At 40.1% G+C, this 27,429-nt stretch overlaps 2 protein-coding genes across 7 annotated transcripts in view; both read right to left on the bottom strand.

Annotated features, from left to right (window-relative positions):
* Window positions 1-4,849: 4,849 nt before the first annotated feature.
* LOC108066997 (uncharacterized) lies at window positions 4,850-5,643 on the bottom strand. Its single transcript, XM_017155809.3, has 2 exons — window positions 5,421-5,643; window positions 4,850-5,349 (listed from the first exon to the last, which is right to left on the bottom strand). Exons 1-2 carry the CDS (start codon window positions 5,466-5,468, stop codon window positions 4,918-4,920), a joined length of 480 nt encoding a protein of 159 aa, XP_017011298.3. The 5' UTR covers window positions 5,469-5,643; the 3' UTR covers window positions 4,850-4,917.
* A 5,089-nt stretch (window positions 5,644-10,732) lies between these two features.
* klar (klarsicht) overlaps window positions 10,733-27,429 on the bottom strand; it is a 124,492-nt gene continuing 107,795 nt past the window's right edge. For 3 of the 6 annotated variants that reach the window (XM_070215693.1, XM_017155814.3, XM_070215694.1), the window contains 9 exons: window positions 24,368-24,547; window positions 22,798-23,785; window positions 22,148-22,289; window positions 21,806-22,038; window positions 21,291-21,742; window positions 21,120-21,225; window positions 13,489-13,664; window positions 12,898-13,301; window positions 10,733-12,835 (listed from right to left, as the gene is read on the bottom strand). In XM_070215693.1, coding sequence (XP_070071794.1) covers window positions 11,794-12,835; window positions 12,898-13,301; window positions 13,489-13,664; window positions 21,120-21,225; window positions 21,291-21,742; window positions 21,806-22,038; window positions 22,148-22,289; window positions 22,798-23,785; window positions 24,368-24,547 — 3,723 coding nt within the window. In that variant the 3' untranslated portion in view covers window positions 10,733-11,793. Of the gene's footprint in view, window positions 12,836-12,897; window positions 13,302-13,488; window positions 13,665-18,199; window positions 18,820-21,119; window positions 21,226-21,290; window positions 21,743-21,805; window positions 22,039-22,147; window positions 22,290-22,797; window positions 23,786-24,367; window positions 24,548-26,655; window positions 26,679-26,772; window positions 26,955-27,429 lie in introns of those variants that run through there. The other 3 variants (XM_070215695.1, XM_070215696.1, XM_017155816.3) reach the window with 3 other exon arrangements.

A 27,429-nucleotide genomic window follows, 5' to 3' on the forward strand; every position in this document is an offset into this window, starting at 1 on the left:
ACTAATTTAACTAAAATAGAAGGCCTATTTCATACAGGAAAATCAACTGACATCCAAAAAGGTTTTACTTAGAAATCTAAAAAAAATAAAATTGTAAACTTAATTCCTGGTTTGTTCTAAACCAAATCATACAAACTAAGAGCCCTTCATTTGGCAGCCCATCATTATCTTATATAGAAGAACAAGTTCGCCCTCCTAATCAGTATGCCTGGCCAGATGTTTGGCAAATGTCCTGGAAACTCCCGATGAATTCACTCAGTTGACATTTGGGATTCCAATTGATTTCGCACTGGGCCCTCCACTCTTTGTCTCAGATGTTTGCTTTGCTGATTTGCAAAACGAACGAAAAGCAAAAGAAATGGAAAACACGGAAAATTCGCAATCGCATTCGGTTGGCAAATGAAAATCCTTGTGGCAAAAATATTCAAATGTGCAATATTGACACTTGATTTGCATTTATAATGGCTACGTGATTTTCGCTTTGGTTCCGGTTGAGGATTAGATAAGTTTGCGGTTTCTTTTTATCCTCTTTGGAAGCGAGGCTGTTCCGGATCCTTGGCCATATTTTCACCGTATCGGGAATCTCTCCTGCCAAATGTGTTAATTTCTCTACCCCAAATGGTGACCTGCTTTTTTCGTGTCCTTTCAATTCCAGCATATTGCGCATAAAAAATTGAACAACTTGGCCTCGGGTTGTTTTCACCATAAAATAATCTTTTTAAGCCGAAAACAAATTACAAATAAGAGGAACGACAACAAAAAGGAAAAGAGGGAGCGACCTCTATATAATTTGTTCCATTTTTTCTTCGGATGCTGCTTTGCATATTTTTCCTGTGCTGTGTTTTTTGTGTTCCCCCTGTGTTCTTCGCTAACAAATTATAATGTATTGGAAATTGACAGAATTATGTAATGAATAGAAAATTATGCAAATTACAGCGCAGTTACATTTAATGGCACGACCTTTTCCATGGCCTCTCTTGCGGGTCAGGATGCCGAACAGAAATCGAATTTTATTGGCAGCCCAGAAGAAGGTGAATCCTCTCTAGAAAAAGGAAGGTGGAGAAAGACACTTTTAAGGGTTTATGCTATTTTAGAATGTCTTGAAAATAAAAGGACCACAAAGGGAATATTCTGTTTAAAGCGAATAAAAAGAAAAAGTTCCTAAATATATAAAGAAATTTAAGCTATCAGAAAGTGTGAATATTATTTAAAAACAAACTCGCTTCCAAATAAAAACATCACCTGACTCAGCCTCCAACTCGAATTTGTTTCCTTAAATCTTTTTTCCTTCAAGAAAATGATGAAAAGCCTAGTTCATTAAAAGTCCTTCCAGTTTATCGGCGACTGGGGAGCAATAAGGAAAAGTTTCCCGCCCAGCTTATCGCAGGCATCGTTTTTCATATTCAAATATTTTTCTTTTTGCGGTAATTAATCATCCAGAAGAGGAAAAAAATGTGTCTCGAGATAATGTCAACATAAATTGTTACGGCAATTTTCCACAATTTTCCTTGTGTTATTTATGTGCTTGTCTGCCGTCTGTATTTCTTGTGTGTGTCTTCCCTCTCTTTTCCTCTAGGAAAATGCGAATTTAAAGGTTGATCTTGGAAAATTAGCCGAATGGGAAGAGGCGGACATTCAGTTTGATGTGTTGACTTTGGCTCGTGGCCAGCGGAAAAGGAGAGAAGCGAAGGTTGGAGTTTGAAGGACGACTGAATGCGGCATTTAATGAGCCTGTCAGCAGTCAGCGTCGCTCGATTTACTCACTTCAGTTCACTAAACTGCTGCAGGTCGAGGGGGGTGAATTCCACCCCCTCGTGCTGTGGTCAGTTTAATCACAAAGTTTAATGAATAGCTTAAGGGTTGAGGCGAGTATGTCGCCCCTTTCCGCCTCCGGTCAACTTCCTGTGCAGCTTATTGACAATCTCTAATCAGCCAGGCCAACTCATTTCCATAATCCAAATCGAAAACAATCTTAAATTAAGTTTTAGGTACTTTGCAAATCTATGAAATATATAAAGAAAGAAAATTAGAGGAGAGATTAATTGCTCATAATGTTATTTATTTCTATAAAATCTAAAGCAACTAAGTTCCTTTAAAAATTTATTACTAAAATAATTATAATTTTGAAACCCCGTTTTTAAACAGAGAAATACTTCCCTCTTAGAGGACGACTTTTATCACTACTCCCCTACTTAACCGTAATCTATTCAACCATCATCATCAGCCTCTTATTTTTCAGCAGACTAAAAATTATGTAAATTCAATTTTCAGTTGGCTTCCGCTGTGGCACGCGAATCGAGGAGCGTGCAGCGATGTCGAGGACCCGGCCACACCCATTTCGCCCTGCTGGTAAGTAAACATATTATTATAATTGTTGAGCCCTCTGTTCTGGTGCTTCTGAATCTGGTTTCGCTCCTGGTGGTGGTAACTTTTCATCCTATCCGAGAGGGATTAACCCTCGAGGCGTAAACAAAATTATGTTTTCATTGTTCGCGCACTTGACACGCTTCTATTTTCATTATTTGGTTGGATGTGGTTGAGGATCATCTGAAGGTAAAGTTGAGGTGTCGGTTGACTTATAACTTTAACTCAAATATGTTTCAAATTATAAATATGTAAGGGAAGAGGGAAGGAATCCACTTAAGAAAAACAGTAACCAATAAAAACAAGTAGTAGTTATTAATAATAAAAACATAATCAGTGATTAGTAATCACTTACAGTTAAATTTTGTATTTGTGTATTGAATTCCAATAAATTGTATTTAATTTTACATTTATTAAAATGTTATCCATCAGTTTACCACATTTAAGCTCCTGTTAACTTCTTACTTTTAATTGGTCATCCGCAACATTAAGGAAAATAACTAAGCCATTAACTACTCAGTCTAGACTTTATTTACTATCGTTTGGATTGATAACACAGGTCAACAAAATGGACTTTTTTAAAAGGTGCAGGCCTATTGGCATTAAAACATGTTAATATAGACGTATATAAGCATATCTGCATACTTAGTTTTCGCGTTTTACGGGTGGTATTTGGGCAATCGCGGTTTGAAAAAAATAGCAACATTTAATTTTTTGATTTAAGATATCTTCGAGGGTCTGTGCTCAGTTGTAATAATACCTATGCCAAAAAATTGCTTAGATGCCCTTCTACATTATTGCACTTAAGGTTCCATCATAATTTGAGTCAATCACAGCCTATGAGCCATTGAAGTAATTTGTTCACCTCTATTCCCAACCAGCTTGATGCGGTGAACACGCTTAAAAAAATACTAGGAAAAATATATGCCCTAAAATATTTTACAGGCATCTAGAGGCGTCTTTCACCGAATTTTTAAGACAAATAAGACCATTGTACGTCGAAGGATGGAATTTATAGAATTTTTTCCGTAAGAACTTAAAAAGTAACAACTATTTTTAAATCCCATTTTACATAAATATCTGACACATTCGTAAGAATGTGCCTTTCAATTTGGTTAGCAGTAGGCGCCGAACATAGACAAATTATATTTTTAAGGGGTTAATATGCCTTAAAAAAAATCCCCACCACAATTTTCTTTAAAAAGCCTACTGTGTAAAATCACGACACACTCGTTACGAAAGAGTGACTCTAAAATACTTGTTACTTTTTCCATTCTTACGGAAAAAATTCTATAAATTCCATTTTTCGAAGTACAATAGTGGGATTTATCTCAAAAATTCGGGAAAAGACGCCTCTAGATGCATGTAAAATATTTTAGGGCACATATTTTTCCTTGTATTTTTTTAAGCGTGTTCACCGCATCAAGTTGGTTGGGAATAGAGGTGAACAAATTACTTCAATGGCTCATAGGCTGTGATTGACTCAAATTATGATGGAACCTTAAGTGCAATAATGTAGAAGGGCATCTAAGCAATTTTTTGGCATAGGTATTATTACAACTGAGCACAGACCCTCGAAGATATCTTAAATGAAAATATAAAATGTTGCTACTTTTTTCAAACCGCGATTGCACAAATACCACCCGTTAAACTCGAAAACTAAGTATGCAGATATGCTTATATCCGTCTATATTAACACAATTTAATGCCCATAGGGCTGCACCAAAAACACTGTTGGCCTGTGTAATAATTCCTATTGATTACCTCTACTTTTCTTTATTACTCTTCTTTCTGAGTTTTATCTTTTAACAGAGGTTTAACGGAGGTTTGTGCCTTGGCTAAGGCCTTAACAGTAGACAGGGACAGCACTACACCATAATGCGAACGAAAGGGATGCACAGATGCGGCTGCCTGTGTGCGTGACAGAGAAGACACCATCTCTCAAAAGAGGGGAAATTGGATGCATTTACTTGTCTCTATCTTCATTGGTTGAATACTTTACATAAGCTCAGCTTTATATAAAGTTTGGGTGGCTTTGTTTCTGGGTTCTATCTTTGTCTTTGAGCTTACATACTTGTAGGTGGTGTTCCCCTGTTCAGGTCAACTTTGCAGTGTGTTTCATTTGGCGCAGATCCATCAACGTCAACGGACGTCCTACAGATTGAGGATGTTCGATGGAAGGCAAACAGGATATCGAATTTAGACGAGAATAACAAATATTACGGATAACAAATGCATTTTCCAAGGAAATCTTTCAAATTAAATGTAGTACTAAATACCGAACACTTCTGAGCATTCAGTGAAATTTACAAAATTAAAATTAGTTTGAAATTACCAAATTTCGGTTCTCTAAAAACGCTTGTTTGGGTTGTTTGTTAAATTTGTTGAATTCAGATAATTTGATAAAAAAAATTGCCAGCTTACTAGAAAATCTGGAGATATTTTCCACCAAAAATTATTGAACATGACAGAACATCCCCCCATATTCATCGAGAGTGCTTTATTGCTCTTTAGTGGTAGAAGTTTAAGGTAGAATCGCGGGAATTTCAAGGACTAGGGCGACTTGGGCTCCGGTGAAGTATTGGGCTCGACCTTCGCAGGTGGAGTCTCGTCATTGATGGGCTCCGCCATTTTGGTCGAGGTGATGCTCAAGTCACTGGGGGTAAAGGGTATAAAGGAGGCCTTCGCGGAGGGTGAGATGTAGATGGGCTGATAGATAAAGAGCGATACGCCTTCGCTGACCTTGATGAAGTCCGGCTCCATGGAGCCCAACTCCCGTCGCTCAATCTGAACGGGCTTGGACTCCAGCGTAAAGCGGTGCCGGTAGAAGCTGGACTCGCGTCTTTCGGCCGGAATCATCGACTGGGTCCGGGATTTGGTATCCACCATTCGCAATTGGGAATCCTCCGCCAGCATGCTCAGCGTGGGTGAAAAAATCTGGGACTGGTGCTTCTCACGGACCAGTTCCCGCCAGTCCGTTGCCACCTGTGCATAATTGATAAGGTTAAGCTCCGTAACACTACCATTATTTATTTTAATATTATAAGCAAACAAACCTGCTTTACATAAGCAAAGTTGCCCTCGTCGGGCATAGCCAAGGCCATTTTTGTATCTTGTATCTCTTTAGGTTCTTTTGGTGGAACCGCTTTTCCCCCTACTTGCAGCCCTTTCCCGCTGATTCTTAGAGCATTTTTAGTTAACACTCGTTTTTTTGTACATTAGATTTTGAATTTTTGACCAGACTAGACCATTTCAAGTGTTTAGTTTTTGGAAAAAAATGAATTGAATTCTGATTGGTTATTAGACATTCGAAGCCTACTAAAGAAAAAACAGAGACAGAGGCAAAAGTGGCTAAAGTCGTTATTCTTTTATATCCTTTTGTTCTCCAAAAAAACAGTATTTTGCTCGAAAGCAACTAATGGTCTAAATATTGAACGCCTTACCGCGTTGAGCTTGTAATTAAATTTAAATTTTTTTAATTTTTATAAATATGGTTAAATAATCGTTAGCACTTTTATAACTACCGTTTTAAAATTTAGGAAACATCGATTGTTTTGGATTAATATCGGTAGTATCGCTTCTGATGCCTTTCGCTAGATGTTACCTCTGATTCACGCTAGGTGGCGTCGTATTACTTCTATTCGGGTTAATGTTGGTTAGCTGAGTAACGGGTATCTAATAGTCGAGGCACTCGACCATAGCTCTCTTGTTTACAGTTACATTTAACTAACAACATTTATACATATAACTGCGTTGACATAATTGACCAACTTTAAATGTATAAATTCCATTAATTTAATTCGTTTGTTTTATTTTAGGAATGCTTATGAAGGAATGTTTGCTTCAAACCAGGTTCATCGCTGAAAGAAAGGAAATACAGAAAGGCGATGCTCATTGATCTGAATCTTATAGTTCCGAGACGAATACAGACCCCTTTCTATTATATTTTATTTTATGTTTTTATACATAAAAATAAACAGAAACCATTTAAAAGTGTATTACTTACTGGGTTTTAAGTGGTATGTAAATGCAGTTGTAGTTTTGTATAATTGGGAAATAGAGTTGTAGATTTGTAAATGGAGTTTCAAATTTGGGAAGTTGTGGAGTTGTAGATTTGGAAATGAAGTTGTACATTTTGAGAATGGAGTTGCAAATTTTGGAAATGGAGTTGTAGATTTGGAAGTGGTTTTGCAAATTTTGTAAATGGGGTTGTAGATTTGGAAATGGAGTTGCAAATTTTGGAAATGAAGTTGTAGGTTTGAAAGTGGGGTTGCAAATTTTGGAAATGGAGTTGTAGATTTGGAAGTGGGGCTGCAAATTTTGGAAATGGAGTTGTAGATTTGGAAGTGGGGTTGTAAATTTTGGAAATGGAGTTGTAGATTTGGAAGTGGGGTTCCAAATTTTGGAAATGGAGTTGTAGATTTGAAAGTGGGGTTGTAAATTTTGGAAATGGAGTTGTAGATTTGGAAGTGGGACTGCAAATTTTGGAAATGGAGTTGTAGATTTGGAAGTGGGGTTGTAAATTTTGGAAATGGAGTTGTAGATTTGGAAGTGGGGTTGTAAATTTTGGAAATGGAGTTGTAGATTTGGAAGTGGGGTTGTAGATTTGGAAGTGGGGTTGTAGATTTGGAAGTGGGGTTGCAAATTTTGGAAATGGAGTTGTAGAATTGAAAGTGGAGTTGTAGAATTGAAAGTGGAGTTGTAGAATTGAAAGTGGAGTTGTAAACGGAGTTGTAGAATTGGAAATGGAGTTGTAGAATTGGAAGTGGAGTTGTAGAATTGGAAGTGGAGTTGTAGAATTGGAAGTGAAGTTATAAATGGAGTTGTAGATTTCCAATTCTACAAATCCGTTTACAACTCCACTACCAATTCTACAACTCCGTTTACAACTCCACTTTCAATTCTACAACTCCACTTTCAATTCTACAACTCCATTTCCAAAATTTGCAACCTCACTTCCAAATCTACAACTCCATTTCCAAAATTTGCAAACCCACTTCCAAATCTACAACTCCATTTCCAAAATTTGCAGCCCCACTTCCAAATCAACAACTCCATTTCCAAAATTTACAACCCCACTTTCAAATCTACAACTCCATTTCCAAAATGTACAACCCCACTTCCAAATCTACAACTCCATTTCCAAAATTTGCAACTCCATTTCCAAATCTACAACTCCATTTCCAAAATTTGCAGCCCCACTTCCAAATCTACAACTCCATTTCCAAAATTTACAACCCCACTTTCAAATCTACAACTCCATTTCCAAAATTAACAACCCCACTTCCAAATCTACAACTCCATTTCCAAAATTTGCAGCCCCACTTCCAAATCTACAACTTCATTTCCAAAATTTTCAACCTCACTTTCAAATCTACAACTCCATTTCCAAAATTTGCAACACCACTTCCAAATCTACAACTCCACTTCCAAATCTACAACTCCATTTCCAAAATTTGCAACCCCACTTCCAAATCTACAACTCCATTTCCAAAATTTGCAGCCCCATTTCCAAATCTACAACTCCATTTCCAAAATTAACAACCCCACTTTCAAATCTACAACTCCATTTCCAAAATTTACAACCCCACTTTCAAATCTACAACTCCATTTCCAAAGGGGCTGTCCATATATTACGTAATCATCTAGGGGGGGGGGGGGGCCCCCAAAGGTTTACTCTAGGGCAAATTTTTTTTTTTTTTGTATGAAGAAATGATTACATGGGGGGGGGGGGGTCAAAATTGGCCGAAATTGTGATTACGTAATATATGGACAGCCCCAAAATTAACAACCCCACTTCCAAATCTACAACTCCATTTCCAAAATTTGCAGCCCCACTTCCAAATCTACAACTTCATTTCCAAAATTTTCAACCTCACTTTCAAATCTACAGCTCCATTTCCAAAATTTGCAACCCCACTTCCAAATCTACAACTCCATTTCCAAAATTTGCAACCCCACTTCCAAATCTACAACTCCATTTCCAAAATTTGCAACCCCACTTCCAAATCTACAACTCCATTTCCAAAATTTGCAGCCCCACTTCCAAATCTACAACTCCATTTCCAAAATTAACAACCCCACTTTCAAATCTTCAACTCCATTTCCAAAATTTACAACCCCACTTTCAAATCTACAACTCCATTTCCAAAATTAACAACCCCACTTCCAAATCTACAACTCCATTTCCAAAATTTGCAGCCTTACTTCCAAATCTACAACTCCATTTCCAAAATTTACAACCCCACTTTCAAATCTACAACTCCATTTCCAAAATTTACAACCCCACTTCCAAATCTACAACTCCATTTCCAAAATTTGCAACCCCACTTCCAAATCTACAACTCCATTTCAAAAATTTGCAACACCACTTCCAAATCTACAACTTCATTTCCAAAATTTACAACCCCACTTCCAAATCTACAGCTCCATTTCCAAAATTTACAACCCCACTTCCAAATCTACAACTCCATTTCTAAAATTTGGAACCCCACTTCCAAATCTACAACTCCATTTCCAAAATTTACAACCCCACTTCCAAATCTACAACTCCATTTCCAAAATTTGCAACCCCACTTCCAAATCTACAACTCCATTTCAAAAATTTGCAATTCCATTTCCAAATCTACAACTCCATTTCCAAAATTTGCAGCCCCACTTCCAAATCTACAACTCCATTTCCAAAATTTACAACCCCACTTTCAAATCTACAACTCCATTTCCAAAATTAACAACCCCACTTCCAAATCTACAACTCCATTTCCAAAATTTGCAGCCTTACTTCCAAATCTACAACTCCATTTCCAAAATTTGCAACCCCACTTCCAAATCTACAACTCCATTTCAAAAATTTGCAACTCCATTTCCAAATCTACAACTCCGTTTCCAAAATTTGCAGCCCCACTTCCAAATCTACAACTCCATTTCCAAAATTTGCAACCCCACTTCCAAATCTACAACTCCATTTCCAAAATTTGGAACCCCACTTCCAAATCTACAACTCCATTTCCAAAATTTGCAACCCCACTTCCAAATCTACAACTCCATTTCAAAAATTTGCAATTCCATTTCCAAATCTACAACTCCATTTCCAAAATTTGCAGCCCCACTTCCAAATCTACAACTCCATTTCCAAAATTTACAACCCCACTTTCAAATCTACAACTCCATTTCCAAAATTAACAACCCCACTTCCAAATCTACAACTCCATTTCCAAAATTTGCAGCCTTACTTCCAAATCTACAACTCCATTTCCAAAATTTGCAACCCCACTTCCAAATCTACAACTCCATTTCAAATATTTGCAACTCCATTTCCAAATCTACAACTCCATTTCCAAAATTTGCAGCCCCACTTCCAAATCTACAACTCCATTTCCAAAATTTGCAACCCCACTTCCAAATCTACAACTCCATTTCCAAAATTTGCAACCCCACTTCCAAATCTACAACTCCATTTCCAAAATTTGCAACCCCACTTCCAAATCTACAACTCCATTTTCAAAATTTGCAACCCCACTTCCAAATCTACAACTTCATTTCCAAAATTTTCAACCTCACTTTCAAATCTACAACTCCATTTCCAAAATTTACAACCCCACTTTCAAATCTACAACTCCATTTCCAAAATTAACAACCCCACTTCCAAATCTACAACTCCATTTCCAAAATTTGCAGCCTTACTTCCAAATCTACAACTCCATTTCCAAAATTTACAACCCCACTTCCAAATCTACAACTCCATTTCCAAAATTTGCAACCCCACTTCCAAATCTACAACTCCATTTTCAAAATTTGCAACCCCACTTCCAAATCTGCAACTTCATTTCCAAAATTTTCAACCTCACTTTCAAATCTACAACTCCATTTCCAAAATTGGCAACCCCACTTCCAAATCTACAACTCCATTTCCAAAATTTGGGAAATCTACAACTCCATTTCCAAAATTTGCAACCCCACTTCCAAATCTACAACTCCATTTCAAAAATTTACAGCCCCACTTCCAAATCTACAACTCCATATCCAAAATTTTGCAACCCCACTTCCAAATCTACAACTCCATTTCCAAAATTTGCAGCCCCACTTCCAAATCTACAACCCCATTTCCAAATCTACAACTCCATTTCAAAAATTTGCAACACCACTTCCAAATCTACAACTCCATTTCCAAAATTTGCAAGCCCACTTCCAAATCTACAACTCCATTTCCAAAACTTACAACCCCACTTCCAATTCTACAACTCCATTTTTAAAATTTGCAACTCCACTTGTAAATCTACAACTCCATTTCAAAAATTTGCAACCCCACTTCCAAATCTACAACTCCATTTCCAAACAACGTCTTAAGCTTACAGAAATAGAAACAATGGTTTTTAATACTTTTTCTTTAATTTTTTTTTTTTGTGTATAAATGATGTTTTTCTGTTTTTGCTTTTTACTGCCAAGTGAAAGTTTTGAAAACGCACAAAGTATATAAACCTTACAAGTATATTACACTGATCATCTGCCAGGAGTGGGTAAATCATAAACTAAGTCTAGGAATTCCAAACACGAACCTAAGAGATAATTTCTAGTTTTGTTTTTTTGTTGAATTTTTCGGCTTTGCAAAATAAGTTTAAGGTTTATCCTATTAATATAATAGACATAAAACGTATGAAGTGTGTGTGGTTCCGAAGAGTCGTTGTCTTCGCACTGATTGTGTATAGTTGCGTTGCATATAAAAATATAAACTCTGATTCTCAATCGCTGTAGTAGAGAGCTCCGCTTGCTAGCTCCGTAGTGCTTTTGTTGGCTTTTAGCTTCTGTTTGCTTCGTTGCCTTGGATTGATACTCTCATTTGGATCCTTTGTCTCCTGCTCCTTTGATCTGCTCCTCTCTCGTTCACAGTTCGCATTTGTAGGCACTTTAGTGTTTTTCAAACAAAAAAGTATACAAAAACGCCACTCAATTTGATCATTCATTTGTTACGAAACATAAATAATTACTGGGTCCTCCCTTTTGTTTTTGATCATCTTTATGCGGCAGTATTCAAGTGGCTGTATTCAAACGCCTAAGTACATCTTCAAAGTGTTCCGATAGAACTGCAACCTAAACTCGTAGGAAATTAACCGAAATAACAAATACATATCCTTACTATCCTTAAATTGCGTTTCTTTTGCGCTCGCTACCTAAATTAGACGTATAAAATTGGGCTGCCTCTGGGTGTCGCACCTCTTTTGGGAGGGTGACGAATGAGCGCTCTGTTTTTGTCTTATAAAACCTCGAGCGCGGGAGACGCGCGCCAAAAGCGAGCTCAGTAGTGGCTCTGCCTAAGTGGCGGGGTTGCGCTGGTTAACTCTAGTTACAGCTGTTAAATGCCTTAACATAACGTAACGGTAACCTACAACGATTAGCGGCCTGCTAAGTTTCCTTATTCCGTTTCCCTTATCCTCAAATCGGAGGTGGTCCGCGGATATAGCGCAGCTGGGGCGTGAAGCTCATGGACAGGTTGTTCAGATTGTCGCAGCAATTGGGTTGCATCAGACAGGCGGCGCAGAAGATGGTGAAGAGGGCCACTTGCATGGGCACTGCGGCCCGCGCAATGCGCCACGCCCATCCGCGCTTGGAGGCCTGGGCGGGATCCACTTCCTCGGCATCTTCCTCGGCGCTTTCCAGGTTGAAGAGCAGCGAGGGATCATCGGAGGGGTCATCGCCGCCACCTCCATCGGCAGTTGTCAGGCTCTTGAGCTGCTTCAGCACTAGTTTCTGCTGTTCCGGACTGAGCTTGGCCTCCTCCTCCTCTTGCTGATCCTCGCCAGCGTTCTTTCGCGCCTTCCTCGCTCCCTTGCCGCGTTTGCCCGGCGACTGAGGGCTCTTGGCAGCTTGCTGCTTGCTCTTCACCTGTCCATTGGCTTTCGGAGCAATCTGTTGACCCTGCTGATGATGATTCTGCTGCTTCTGCTGATGGCTGGCTGCCGTGCGCACAATCAAATCCCTGCAGGTATTCTGCAGATGCTTCAACTCGGCTTCAGCGCTCTCCATCCTGGCGGCAATGGAACGCATGGCCTCGCTGCCCGGCGCCAAAGCAAGTTCCAACTGCTTGGCCAGACGTCGCAGGACTCCCAAACGTCGCTCCCTCTCGGATAATCCACCATCGGAGGTGGCGCCTCCATCGGAAATGCCCGAATCCGAGAGCGAACCATTGGAGGCGGTGAACTTGGCAATGTGGTAGATGTGATTCGGGTCCAAGTGCTGTTGCACGGCCATCAGTTGCTCCTGGCTAACGTGCACCTTTTCGGAGAGGAGCTTCGCCACCAGCTTGACATTCTGGGCCAGCTCCACGGGCGTGGCTTGTCCCTTGTCCAGAGCTCCCTCCAGACCTTTGAGGGTGCCTCTATCCTGGCCCAAAGCCAAGTGGAATTCACTCAATCCGGATTCCAGTTGCCGCCAGGCAATCAGCGAGTTGGTGAGCATCTCCAGTTGCGTGTTGATTCTATGGATTAATCTTAGGTTAGAAAAGGGATCTTATTTGGAGATCTCAAGAGGTAAACTAACCTGGCATCAGCCTCATCCCAAGCGCTGTACATATCGCTCACTTCGTTCTTCAGATGCTTGTGGAACTCCTGCTCTGCGGACATAAGCGAATGCACATCCCAGGCTGGCGTGGAAGTGGAGGTGGAGGCTTCTCCTGTGGCCAGTGCCTCCACTTGATTGCCATTGCTATCGGTTACTGTAATAGCCACTGAATGATCCTTTTGAACGGAAGCTGCAGCAGCTTTCTTCTCTTCTATTGGTTTCTCTTCCTGCTTGAGTTGTTCGGACTCCTGTAGCTGCTGCTGTTCCTGCTGCTCCTCCAAGGCGCTCTGCAGTCGCCTCTCCTGCCGTGTGAGCCAGCTGTGGACGGAGGCGTTGAGGCGCAGCATGTTGGTCCTGTAGCTGGCCAGTTGCGTTTGCTCCAACTGAAGGGAGAGGAGTAATAATAGTTAGTTTTGAGTTTAACAAAAAAAATAGTCATCATGTTCTAAAGAATTCGACAACGAGTAAGTCCAGCGAGTAAGTCGAACGAGTTAAGAAAATTTTCGCGAATTCTTTAGATGTCTGAATGTCTACTTTTATTTTCGGTTCCTTTTGACTCCACACACTCACCTTGAGAGCCTCCACGGCGATTTGGATGGCCGGCTCTGTGTCGAGGAGCTCGGGAGTGGGCTTGTCACCCAGTCGCTGCAGCGAGTGCTTGAGCACGCTCATCTCCTGCTGCAACTTGCGGGCAGCCGAGGCATTCTCGCTCCAGCCGAGCAGATCCTCCCAGGCGGCTAGCAGATCTGCGGAAGAAGATAAGAAATGGGAACAATGAGGAATTGGTCGGTTAGGTGCACAAGGATGGTGAATCTAGTTAACAGGGAGTTAAATGGTGCACGAGAGAAAGGCAATTTAATTGGGTGCTGAGCTGGCAATCTCATTTCCATTTATAGTACACTTCCATTTCCATTCCCACTTTTAGCTGCTGCGAGAGGAGCCCTTGGTAATGAATACCTTTCTCTAAACGCTGCGCAAATTGCAGCGGAAAGTGAAACTCTGGGCCGACAAAAGGAAAAATCAAATCAACAAATACAAAAAAAAGGAAAAAGAAAAATCAGCCGCAGTAGTTAAAACTTTGCAATCGCTTTGCGGTTGTTTTCTAATTGAAATTGTTTGGCTTGAACGCTTTAAACTGCATTTGCAATTCCCTTCCCCTTTTTCCTGCTATTTCCGTTTGGTATATAGAATGGTTTTGTGTGGCATTGATTCTGCTTTGAATGTTGGGCGGACTGGAACTAGAACCAAAAGTTAGGTGTGAACCCTATGACGAACAAAAGAGCAAGCTTACAGCCAGAATCGGAAAGAAAAATTTATATTTAGTGGCGACTATGGGATACCTATTATTGGAATATATAAATATTCAAATTGTAATAGAAAATTGTATAATTGTTATTTGTTCAATAAATATAATGATAATGATCTAGAGCTCAATATAATCTCCTTATTCCTTAAAATCCTCACTATCTTTACCCTTACAATTGGAGCCCTTGTTGTGTATATTTTTATAGATGTTGATAGAATACTCATGTTACACACATAACTAAATATAAATAAAAGACTCACCCTAGCTGGAGTATACTCTTATGCAATTAGAACGAGAATTTCAAGTAGACTTAACGACGTGCTCTACTTCTTTGTGATCTTCAAAACTCAAAACTAAGTATCCAAGCGACAAGTGCGTGTTGCCCGGTTGAGTAATAAAAACGCAATGCGTAATGTGAGTTTTGCACAAATTACTTTCACCTTGGGGCTGGCCAAAAACGGTGTTTTTCCTGCCTTTTTTCTGTTTTATTTTTTGGCGATTCCCCTAGTGATAAAGGCCACACAGTGGAGGATAAAACGCACTCGCGGTGAAGAAGAAAATATATATAAACCCAAACCGCGATCCGAACTTGTTGGCAGCCAAACCGAAACTGGTTGAGTGAACTTCAGTGCAGCTGCAACGGAGCTCGAAGCTCGACTGGGATCGACTTGGACCGACTTGGATCCCCATGGGTTCCACCGAGTGGGCGGAGGATGGGGAATGTCCAACCCACAAGAGCAAGTCGAGCGCAACCAAAGCGATCGCGTTAGCAGAGTGAAACAAGGGGAGTTTTGCAGAGGGTTCGAGATGGGTGTTGGAGCCCATTATATGCAACTAAATAATTATACATGGAAAAACTACAGAACAACAAATTTTTAATTTAATAAAGAAGATAGTATTATTGTAAGAAATCTCTATTTAAATATCACTTCACTCGAGAAACCAACTTGAGAAAACTTTATTCTTGATTTCAAGAACGTTTTTTCTCGAATAGTCAAGAAGAAAAATTCTCAAAGTGAGAACATTTGAAATTTACTTTTTTCCGTACTATATTTTTGCTTCTATCTAAATAAAATTTAAAATCTTTTCACAGTGCAGCCTAATCACACGCACTTTGCTTGTGCGTTACCCAATCTGGTGGAAAATCAGTCGTCGGGCAGCAAATCAAACTCGTTGCAAGTTCAAGTTTAGAGTTGATGCCGCTTTTTGCAGATTACATTGGATCGGATTTTGATTGCAACTTAAGCTGGGAGTTGGGGAGTTGGGGGTCGGACTCCACCTGCTTTCCGGCAGATATTGAATAATCTTCGCTAGATAACTACTCGACAGCGGCAAAAAGTGCAAGAAAAAATTGCACATAAAATTGATTAGCCATTAACTTGGCTAAGTGCGAGAGATTACTGGCCCGCGAAGACTTTCTCTTTGCGCTAATCAAACTGCATGAATCGCTCATATTTCAGCGGTTGCAAATAATTATAATTAAGCAGCGAAGACAGGCCTAACCCAACTAATTTTAATTTTAGCGCAGAAGTATGTTTATTTTCACTTCACCGCTTCATCATTTTAAGCTTCTTTTCGCTGACATGCAAAATTGCCTGCTTGCTTGCTGCTTTTTCTTTTTTTATTATTTGCAATGCATTTCGTCACGATAGCTGAAATGCAAATAGCAGACGAAAATTGCAAAAACCGCAAAAGAGGGAGGGAGGGTAGATGTTTTGGCCAAGGTCGTTGACGTTGGCTACAAAATTGTTGGCCACAATGAGTGAGAATTTCCATTTTACGTGGGAGGTGTCGCCATTTTTCGAGAGAGAACAAATCAGACAATAAAAAGTGCAGTTAAGCAAACAGTGAGCCATATATCTCTGAGATCATTTCAAAAGAAATTATAATAAAAACTAAAAAACTGGTTATAACTGGAAAAACCTTACTGTCTTTTTAATTTAATGTTTTACTTTCCTCGAACCCAAAGAGAAACTACCAATGACTACCTCAATTTATTACTTTTTTTTTTTCCTTGATTTCAAAGGATACTCCTAAGGGAATGGCGTGACAAAAGGCTATAAACAAGAACCCCTATTTGTAGAAAAGGGCGTGTTCTAGTTACCCTAAGAAAAATACCCATAGATAGTTTCTTCCACCCTAAAATGGAATAACATATTCTTTATAGATAAAGCACAAATCGAGGCAGGTGAGGTAAGCTACCAACACCAAAATTAAACAAATAAAACAACCGAAATGATGACTGCCTGACCTAAGGCAAAGCTCAAAATATTTGCCAAATTAATCTTGAATAATTATGTAGAAAAGCATGCGCTCATATCTGTGTGGCAACAGAGACAACAATTATAGACAATTAGCGAAAAAGTATATATAAAAAATAACAACGTCGTTGGATATTTTTAAATGCTGATTAGAGAGCGGCACAGAACCAAACGAAAATTATCATAGAGATGCTAAAATATGTACAAAATGTGAATGGAATTGGGGCTATACCCATAGGTATTTCGTTTCTGCATGAATGAAGTAATAAATCTACCGAATCAAGCAGGAAATCTACAAACGGAAATCGCCAAAGCAATGTAAATGGGATTGGAAATGGAAATGCAAATGGAAATAGCTTGTAACTACTTCTTCAACGGTTCAACGCCCTCCGGTTAAAAACGCATTGAACCACTTAAACTAACCGCACTTAAACCATAATAAAACTTGAACAAGATCTCGTTCTCTAACTCTAATCAAGCGAAGGTCAACCACAAATGGGGCAAGCGATCCATGATCCATAATTAATGATATATCGAGTGACAACTGAGAACTTGAACTTGGGCAGAAAAACAGAGAAAAAACTTATGAGGTAATTGAGGCAACCGGTTCCGGCTTTCCTCGCTCCAAAACGAAAACAATCTTGGCAAACTTCAAAGGCGAATGCCACCATAATAAAGAACCTTGTTCACTATAGGAGTGTTCACTGTTCTGCATTTACCGTTAATTAGCGGGTCGACAAGAGGGGCAGCGGTGCATGAAATGCACGGAATGGTACAGTACAGTAAGCACCGGCTAAACCCTAATTAGCGTGGCAAGTGTCTGGATGGAGTGGCCAGTTGCGAACAGTAAGTAGTAGCCAGTAAGCCACTTGCAACCCGATTTGGCAGCTTGGGGATCAAAGTCGGTCAATGGGTCTGGCAGAATCGAGTGGTAGAATGGCGATTCTTTATGTGAATTGCGGTAAGAATAGCGCAATTGCTAGCGGATCTGTCGGTTGGCGGAGATCATCAAGCACTCAAGTGGCGGATTTATGATCCGAAACATTGTTGTGCTGCTTTTTGTGATTTCAAGTTAAGAGCTTCCAAATGTGGAAATCGTTGCCTGTGTTTCGGTTTTCTCGTTAGTAAGATCTCATTAAGGGCTAAATAAAGAGGATTCCATATGGAAAAATTTATAAGTACTTAATTCTGTGAACCTAACTGATAATATTATTAAGGCTTTTCTTTAACAATTTCTGATATGATCTTACAAATGATTTGCTAATATCATCTAATATTCAACTAATTTACCCGAACATTTCCTTAATATACTTATTAATAGCCCTATCCTATCCCCCTTAAACAATTCACCATATCATATCATGAATCTGTCTAACCAACAACTTTAAAGTGGGTTCCCCAAGCTGTGCTTAAATTTCTCTAAATACCAAGCGAATCTTTAGGTATTATCATCAGTCACTCCGTTAATTGCCTGCTTAGTCACCTGCTTACTTGGCCCTACTATCACTATCCCATCCAAACTGTTTTCTCTTATTTTCCCCTTTGTCGAGGAATTTGCTCTACTCGTTTCACTCTTATCTCGCTGTGCGATCTTCGTTTAGTAGAGCCCCATCGTTTACACCTGTTTCCCAATTATGTTTACCCCACCATCACATCATCTTAGTACACAGTACTTATATCTTTCTTTCGGAATGTGTTTGCTCCAAGTGTTTACCTTGTTCCGATGACGAACGCGATGTGTTGGTGGAAGAAGTGGCCGAAAGCATTTCGGATATATCCGTCTGGACGGCCACGCTGACTTTCCCCATTGTGGTGTTTGGTTTTTGGGTTTGAGAGTTTTCCCCTCGGCCAACCCTCCTCGGCGGGAAAAGCTCTCTTCAACCCCCAAGTGACCCACTTTCGTTTGAATGCCAACAACGCCACTTGAAATCAATTTTCGTAATCAATTTGTGTTTTAAAGCATTTCAATTCCGTTTTGCGAAGCACACACCACACAAGATTATGGGAATTTCCCCTGTTATTTAAGCAAAATTGCATTGAAGTTGGGAAAACTACCGCAATTTACGCGAAACTCTTATACGAAACAGGAACTCTCTTATATGAAAGGCGATAAAAGCACGCGATTTTCGGTTTTATGAATGGGATTTTCTTTTTGATGGGTTTAAGTAACTTTGCAGAGCTTAGTTAGGTTTTTATCACAGCTATTTTTTTGGCGGAATTATGCGAGATTCTAGTTAGATTATTTCACACAATTTCGCGGAAGCACGTTAAAAAATAATTATAGACGGGGAGGAAACAGAGAACAACCGCTTGGAACGCGCGCAGAAATTGAAGTGAGCGATGTAGAGAGTGGAACCGAAAGGCAGAGACAGCTGAGAGTTGAGAAAAAAGGGGAGCAAATGCGAGAAGCTGAAACTGAGAGCCAGAGGGCAAAAGCAACGTGCTCGCATAGCACAGTTACATTGAGTTATGCCCCTGGTCTTTATTTGTTTTCAAAACAGCAGTCTCTACACAACGAAAAAATACTTTGTAAATTAAAAAAAGTATATAAAAAATATTTAAAAATTAAAGAAACCACTTTGAATATTTTTTAAAGTTTAAAGAGAGAGAGAAAAGAAAAATGTAATTAGTAAAGGTTTTGTTTAATTTGTGTTTCGTTCAGTGTAAAAAACACAGAGAAGCTAGCACGCAAACATCCCAATCCCAAAGAGCCAACTTTTGAACTTGGTTTCGTCACACGCAATCTCTAAAAACATCTTACTTATACACATGAAAAATATATCTGTATATATATTGGTATAAAGGTCTGAGCGCCCTCTCATTAGATTCGGCAGCTCAAGCGGCAACAAAGGCCAAACCGAAATGGAAAACAAAAGCAAAAGTCTATATTTCAAAAGGCGACGTCACTTTTTTTCGTAACACGACCAACAAGAATTCAGAAACCAGACAACAAAGCCCTAGAAGCGATGACGACAGCCCCAAAACTCAAAAGCTGAAGCTACAGTTTAATAAGCACACGTACTTAATACCAAAGCGCCACCTAGCGAGTTCTAAATGAAGTCTTCGTTGGATGAATCTAAGCTTCAGTTTTACAAGCACTGTAAGAAGCAGATCTTTCTAAGATCTTTTCTTAAATTTATAGAACCCACCCTCGTTCATATGTACATAAATTAATTTTCCACCCAGTCATCACATTTGTTTATAAATATTCGCAGCGGGGCGTGTGACGTCAGCGAGCGAAAATAAATGTTGATCTTGTTTGAGGGTCAAAATAAAGCAGCTGGCTAAGAAAATACCTATATCCCTAAAAGCAAATTAGGCAAATTTATGGGCTATTCTAATCAAACTTCAAAGAATTTGGAAAATTTTTAAGACAATTTAAATGCTTATCATAAAGAATAGGCTATTATAGTTTCAGAGCTTCAGTGCTTTCAAAACTTTACCACAGACGCAAACCTTAATTGGGTAGAAACCATGTAGAAGCACTTTTATATGGATTATATGGAAATATTCAGTCCCTAAAGTCTTCAAAATTGCCAGTTTATAATCCTTATAGGATTTTATAAGAGTTAATTGTGAATTAGATATTAACCGACTAAAGTCAGTAATTAATTCTTAGTACCAGCAACTTAAAATACATTATTTTATCTCAAGATCTCTTCAAGAGACCCAGACTTGAGCACACCATTACCGCTTCTGGAACGGGGGATCGATATTAGTGCTAGACTACACGATGATCTCGCAAACTAAACTCAAAGCAATCTAAACACGACAGTTAATGGATGATTGTTAAATTAATTTGTTAATACATTTGACAAACACACAGGCATTAGCGGCATTACGTGGAGTTAACAGAACGGATGACAGAGTGACAAAATGACAGAACACCAAAATAAAAACTAAATTAGGGATAGTTCACAGGACAAACGGATACAAACGCAAGTTGAGAATTATAACAATTTTAGTTTTGCTTTTGGTGTGTTTTGTAGATTTTATTGCCAAAAAAATAAAGAACAAATGCGCAAGAAATAGAGAAAAATTAATAGAACAGGTAAAATAAAATTATTTAAAATAATATAAAAAGTAGAACAGAAAGCGAATAATAAGTGTTGAGGACAATAGTAAGTAAATTCGATGCGAAATGCGTTTTGTCAAATGCAAGAACAAACTTTCTTCAAATCATACATCATATGCAGCACTATCGTATACAGTGTGTGTTTAAAGATCTATTATTTGTACAGCGATCGAAAGGCATCCGGATATAATACATGCTTAAAGCTTGGCTTATTAATTGCTTTACAATAATCCCCTTAGGCCGCCAAAAAAGCGGCCAAGGCGTCCGCCTACGGGCCGGTTGACCAGCTCGTAGAGCGACCTCAGCGTGCCCGCCAGGAAGCGGTAGAGCGCAAAGTGCTCCAGCATATTGCCCACGTCCAGCACGAACTCGATCACCCGCGCCACGAAGCGCGTAATGGGTGCACACTGGCACTGGGCCACCGGCTGCATCGCTGGCTGCCCGGGATTCTCAGGGAGTCTGAGCTCAGTTTCTGGCCGCTGCCTCCGCCGCCGGCGGAGACCGGATGCGGTAGCGGATGATGATGATGGTTTGCGTGGTGGTGGAGGCTGGAACTCACCTTTTGTCTGGCCAGCGCAGTGGTTGGACAGCACGGTGCCAGGTGGACCGCGCAGAACGGCCTCCAGGCAGCGTATGTTGTCGCGGCAAGTGTTGATGATCTCGTTCTGTTTAGGGATTAGGATTTACAACTCATTAGTATTTATTTCATATTTAATCCTATACAACTTACATAATCCTCTGGTCTCAGCAGATGGCATCTGATCTTCAAGGCTCTAGTATCGTCTAGGCGGTCACGACTCTGCTGCAGCAGGGATCGCATCTCCTGCTCGCCGTCCTCCGAGTCCGAGCCACTCGACGAGGAAGTGCTGGCCGGGATCAGCTTGATGCACTTCTCCAGGTTGCGCGAGGAGCGTCGCCTCTCGTCCGCCGTCACCGTGCGTCGCCTCCTGGTCGAAGTGTCGCTCTCGGAGGTGCGACGCAGCAGGGATTGAGCCGAGTGGCTCATTCCGCTAAAGTCCAGCTTGCGACCCACGGACTCTGTGCGCTGGTTGCTCAGCTGCTGGCTGATGGACTGGTTCTTGGGAGTGGTCATTAAAGCAGTGGCGGAGGCAGACAACGAAGGCTGTGCCGGTTGCTGCTGCTGTTCCTTCTGGCTATTGCCCACTGGTATTTCATCCATATCTGAGGGAGGTAAAATTATATTAATATGTAATATATATTTTGGGAGATTTATAGATTCCTCACCTTGACAGGACTTTCGCCTAACTTCCAAAGTCTTGCGACGGCGCTCGTACTGCAGTTCAAGTGCTCGCTGGCGACGGGCGTGATCCACGCTGCTGGTGATTGTCTCCTGGTTGATGTGCAGGGTCTTCAGCTCGTGCTTCTGCAGCGAATCCATGCGCGGCGGCGAGAACGAATCCAGATTGTTGGCCGCCGACAGGGAACTGCAGCAGTCCGACTGCGAGTCGATGAAATTGCTGCGAAATGAGAGGTTTGCATTTTAATTTTGATTTTGAGCGGTTATAAATAACTTTTGGCACGGCCTCAAAGGTCGCCCTCATCATTATTTCTTATTTTACAACTCACCGATAGTCGTCGCCGAATTCCAAGAGACGACGGGCTGCATCCGAATCAAAGCCCTCGGAATAGTTCTCCGAGTTGTATTTCTCTTGGTAGTTGTCCCAGGCCGTCTCCGAGATGCTGCTGTGATGGTCCTCGGTGCTGAGTTCTAGGGGGGAATAAATGGTATTAATAATTAATAATTATAGTGGGATTTTGGGAAGGTAAGAGGGCTGATTGGTGGCTAAAATATAAGTAAAGAATTTCGGAAACGGTTTATTAAATACCCTTTTTCAAGTATTTTAAAAGGATAAATAAATATTTAAGGAGGAATATTTTTGCACATAATATTTGATACCTTTTTCAAGTGTTTAAACTTTAAAGGCAAAATAAATAATAAAAAATTGAGTTTTTTAATCATAAATATTTGTAATGAACAGGTTTGGATCATTATGGTCAAAGAATTTGACTTTTTAGAATTTTAAAGAGCAAAATAAATAATTAGGAAGGATTTTTTTATCATAAAGATATTTTATGAAAAGGTTTGGGACATTTTCAGTGGGGTTTTGGTGCATTGGCAATACCTTTGAGCCTGGTTTGAACCGGCTTGGGTGCTTGTGTGAGAAAACAGATAGATAGATAGAGAACACATTTCGAGTAATCCTTGAAATCTTTACCTGCTTGCTGTTCGTCCTCGTTCATGTAGTTGGACAATGCTGCCAGAGCTCCCAGTCGCGTTTCGCTGGCCAAAAGACCAGCCGTCGTAAAAGATCCCACTCGGAATTTGGGCAGCATCAGTTGGGTGGTTTCACCTGCCTCTCCCTCGGCCAGCAGGGTAACAACCCCCGATGCCTCTCCCTTGGGGCTCAAAGGACCGGCGGCAGTAGCTCCTCCCTTCTGGATGCTCAGCAGGGCATTGGTGAACTCCTGCAGCTGCTGCGACGACATCGACTCGCAGGACTTCATCAGCGTCTGGGTGAGATCGCCACCCAGCTCGGAACCCGAATCTGATTTCCTGCCAGCCGAGGCGGCCGAAATGCGCTTCTTCCTGGCCTTGCGCCTCCTCAGGGATCCCTTGCTGTCCGCCTTCCTGGCCGCATTGCTTCCCGTTCCCGAGGAAGAAGCGGCCCGCGGTCTTGGACCCGGCGAAAGGGAATCCAAGGCACTCTCGCTGATCGAATGACTGGCCAATCCGGGCGGTGAATTCTCCACTATCCGGGCGGTGGTCATCTGGGCTGCATCCGTGGTCAGCTGGGACAAACAGGACACGGACCACGGTCTCTCCGACTTGCGACGCGTCTGCGGTCGCTTCACAATCTTCACATTCAGGCTCTGATTGCTGCTGCCAAAGCCCAAGGGCGTTGCTGGCTGACCAATGGGCTCCGCGGACCCACCGATTCTCTCCGTGGAATTCCCGTAGGAATTCGTGCTCGTTTGCATACATGTGGCAATGGAATCGGTGAAGCCCTCCGAAGTGTCCGATCCGGCACCTCCTCCTCCGTTGGGTGCCACTGCTGCTGCTGCTCCTCCTCCCTGAGGCACTGAATCCGTTTCGGATGCCTCTCCAGATGCCTCGCAGTCATCGGGCTTGCAGCTGGGGAGGAGTTCGTGCGTGTGGCTGCGGGTCAGCAGCTGTGGGGTCGAGGGCTGGTGCTCCAGCCATTCCTAATAAACAAAGATTTAGAATTTTAAGATTAATAAAAGGAAATATAAGAAAATTAAAAATAGTTTAATATAGAGTAAATAAACAAAAATTTTAATTTTTCTAGCATATAGGCGTAAAATAAAAAATTTTTTTATTTAAGATATTAACAAAATAGGAGATTTATATTAGGCAAATATAAAAAAATGTAAAGGCTTCACACAAAAACCCCCTCATATCATTTTGTATGAACAATAATTTCAACTTTTTAATGATATAGGGGTAAAATATACCTACGTAATTTTTTCAGATATTAGAAAAAGATAATATTAAAATAGGAAAATACAAAAAGAGGGGAAGATAAAGGAAAAATTATAAAGAATATTGTTAAATAAACAAAAGTCCTAACTTTTAAATGATATAGGGGTAATCCTTTTCTTCATTTTTATATAAAAATTCTATAAATGCCTTTTTCTTCGGCTGTTCTTTTCTCAAAGATATCGAATTTCAAAGATATCAATACTTTCAGGTCGCATACGATATCCTTATTGTTATTAATATCCTTATAAAGTTTTTTCTCGGGCTACGAAAGGATCTTAACTCACCTCCACTCGCTGCTTGATGGGATGCGGCATGATGACCTCGCGCTTCTTGACCGTCGACGAGATCTTAATGATGGAATGTTTCTGCTTGGTTGGCGTCTTCAGTGCTGCCTCTTGGGCGTCGCGCACCAAATGCTCGGCTTCCAGCACCAACTGCTTGATTGAATCATGCGAGACCTTGCCCTGGAGAAAATAAAGAGAGAAAAAAATGGGGAGAATGTGAGAGGCGAGTTGAGGGAAATGTGTTTAGAGAGCGGAAATTAATGAGCGTGCCCAATCGGAGTTGCAAGCCTCAGGCGGCTGAATCAGTAAGTCGTAAAGTGAAGATGACTAACTACAGGCCAACTTTCGTAAGAGTATTCTTATTATCTTAAAAAATAACCCAAAAATCCATACATTATTCTATCAATTTTGTGACTCATTAAGAACCATAAAAATAATAATATTTTTTAGAGCTTCTATAATATGTTTAAGAATTTTTTTTAGTAACTGCAATTTCATAATTTTCCGAAGTTCCACTGTAAAGTGAACCAAAATAGGAAATGCAGCGCAAGAGAGTCGAAATCTTATCTACAATGAGGAAAATACTGCGTAAAGCTGTGGAAGTGGTGGGAGTGCTTTTCCTTATCGCTGAGAACTCGGTCTCCCACCCGCTTATCGCCATTTGTCACCCATTTTCAGTGCACTTCAACGTCATTACTGTCGAGTGGATTTCAATGGATTGGACTGGAGTGGAATGGTATAGAAAAGAGTGGAGTGCAGCGGGTGGGGACTTGAATTTGCCATATATAAACATGCCTATACACTTTTGTTCTTATCTAGTTCTGTTTATTTCGCCGCCTTTTCCCTGCACCCCTTTACCATTAGTTTTTTTGCACAAGTCATCAATCAAGTAAGTGGGTTGCTCACAAGGGAATTTTTTTCATATGAAAAGCCTTTCGCATGACAGAAGAAATTATTTTTGTACCAGCCTTAACTTTGTTATGCAGAATCTTTGCTTGAGTAACTGAAAGTTACTAAAAAGTGTTTGCATGGCCTTTTACTTCAACTATCTTGGTAAACAAGCTAATAGATTTATTGCAAATCTGATATAATCTTATGGAAAATATAAATATTTCTGTAGTAAAGATATTTAGTATTTTAAGACTTCAAAAACTAAACTGTATTTAAAAATTACACTGCAATTCGCACTAATTATAAAGTTTTTAGAATTCTTAAAACATGTTTGTTTGTATCTCTCTTACAAAAAAAGGGTTGAGCCTTCCTTATATAGAAGTCATTCCCCACCTTCGCAGACCAACTGATAATGCGACCAAATTAGATTTAGGTTGCTTTACACGATTTCTTGTAGACACATATGCAAATCACTGAAGCATGGCTAATTATTCCAGGGGAATTAGGAAATATATTCTCTTATATGGGAATTATTTAGTTTTTCCCGGGTCAATTGAACAATTCGAAGGTTTTCCTTATAACAGATGTCGAATCTTTTGCCGGCTCTCTGTTTTCTCTGTAGATGTATCTTTATCGCAACTCAAGTCCGAAACTCACTCTGGCCGTCAGTGGATGGTTAATCTTTGGCTTAATTTAATTAACAACTTCCTGCGGTGAGTGAGGCACGCGATCGAAGAAGGCCTGGGCATGGGCAGTTTGAGAGCGACTGCTGCCAAAACGGAAACAATTTTCTAATGCCAAGTGAAAACGGCGTTTTACGTTCACGGTTTGCAGCTTACAATGTCCAACTTACAGTTAGTTGTGGCTAGTTGCCCAGTGAGCGCGTAAAGAAAAAAAAACCGAGCGATTGGGCGTTTGCGATAATTAAAGGCAATTATTAATGCGAGTGCGGACGCCGGTCTGCCAATTAAGTCCAAAACTGGAAAGCCAGAGCTTCAGATACAGCGGAGATATGGATTCAGCTTCGAATTCAACTTCAACTCCTTGGCAGCAGTGCCTCTTAGACTGTCGTCGCAGCTTTATCTCTCTCTCTGTCTACCCGCTCTACCTATCTCCCTCTAACTCTCTGGGCCTTGACAGTCGTCGATTTGGTTTTCTTGGTTTTATTTATATTTATACCCGCACGCAACGTGTTTTTTTTTGTTTTGACCAAAATCTAATCGCGTTAATTTTTTGTCTTGGTTTTTCTTGGAAATTTAGGTCAAATCAATAGTTACAATATTTATTTTATTGCTTTAAAATATGTATTTAAATTTCATAATAAATTAAATGTTTAAATTCGTATTTAGATACTATTTGTTTAATTTAAAACAGTACTAATTTTTGTAAGCACTCACAGTTTTACATTCACTGAACAGGAGTGGTAACAGAGGTCACAGGTATTTTATGTTGTTAAAATAATTGAATTTCACTGTGTAATTCACTGTTTTAATGAGTTTAACTATTATGTTTACCGTTTGTTTTATTTTCTTTTAATTTGGTATGCTGTTTTTTGTATCTCTCGTTGTATTTTTCATTTATTTAATGCAAATTTCGCAAGCAAAATAAACACATTTTGTAGCTGTTGTTGCCGTGGGCTTTTCTATTGTTGTTTTAGCGCAATTGTTTGTTGGTTGGCTATTTAATTTTTGTTTTTGCCATTTGGCTATTATCTTGAATAGTCCGCTCCCCGATTTTCGTTTTCGTCCGACTGTCGGCTCCAACGTTGCGAATCACACTGAGGCTAATGCTCCATAGCTATAGTCGCTCATCGCTGGAGTGCACTCACTCTCACACTTCAAGCGTTTGTATATAAGTAGTGGGGATTGCTCCGCGAATTAAAATAAACTGTCGAATCGAAATGCGTTTGATAATAGAGGCCCATGGAAAAGAGGGGGAGTTTCTGTGGACAGACGACAGCTTGATAAGATAATACTCCAAAATCGATTTGGTATCGAATCTGCGAGAGGAGCAGTCGCTACTTCTTTCTACATTTTTCCATTTACATTATACTTTTATTATTATTTGCTCAATTTGTGTTATTATTCGTATCTTTGCCGAACACTTTAATTTGCGAGCGAATACAAATCATTTGTGGACATCGATAAGATAACTGAAATGTTAGTGTTTCG

The sequence above is a fragment of the Drosophila takahashii genome, chromosome 3L (assembly GCF_030179915.1).
Source record: "Drosophila takahashii strain IR98-3 E-12201 chromosome 3L, DtakHiC1v2, whole genome shotgun sequence".
Taxonomy (NCBI): Eukaryota; Metazoa; Arthropoda; class Insecta; order Diptera; family Drosophilidae; genus Drosophila; species Drosophila takahashii.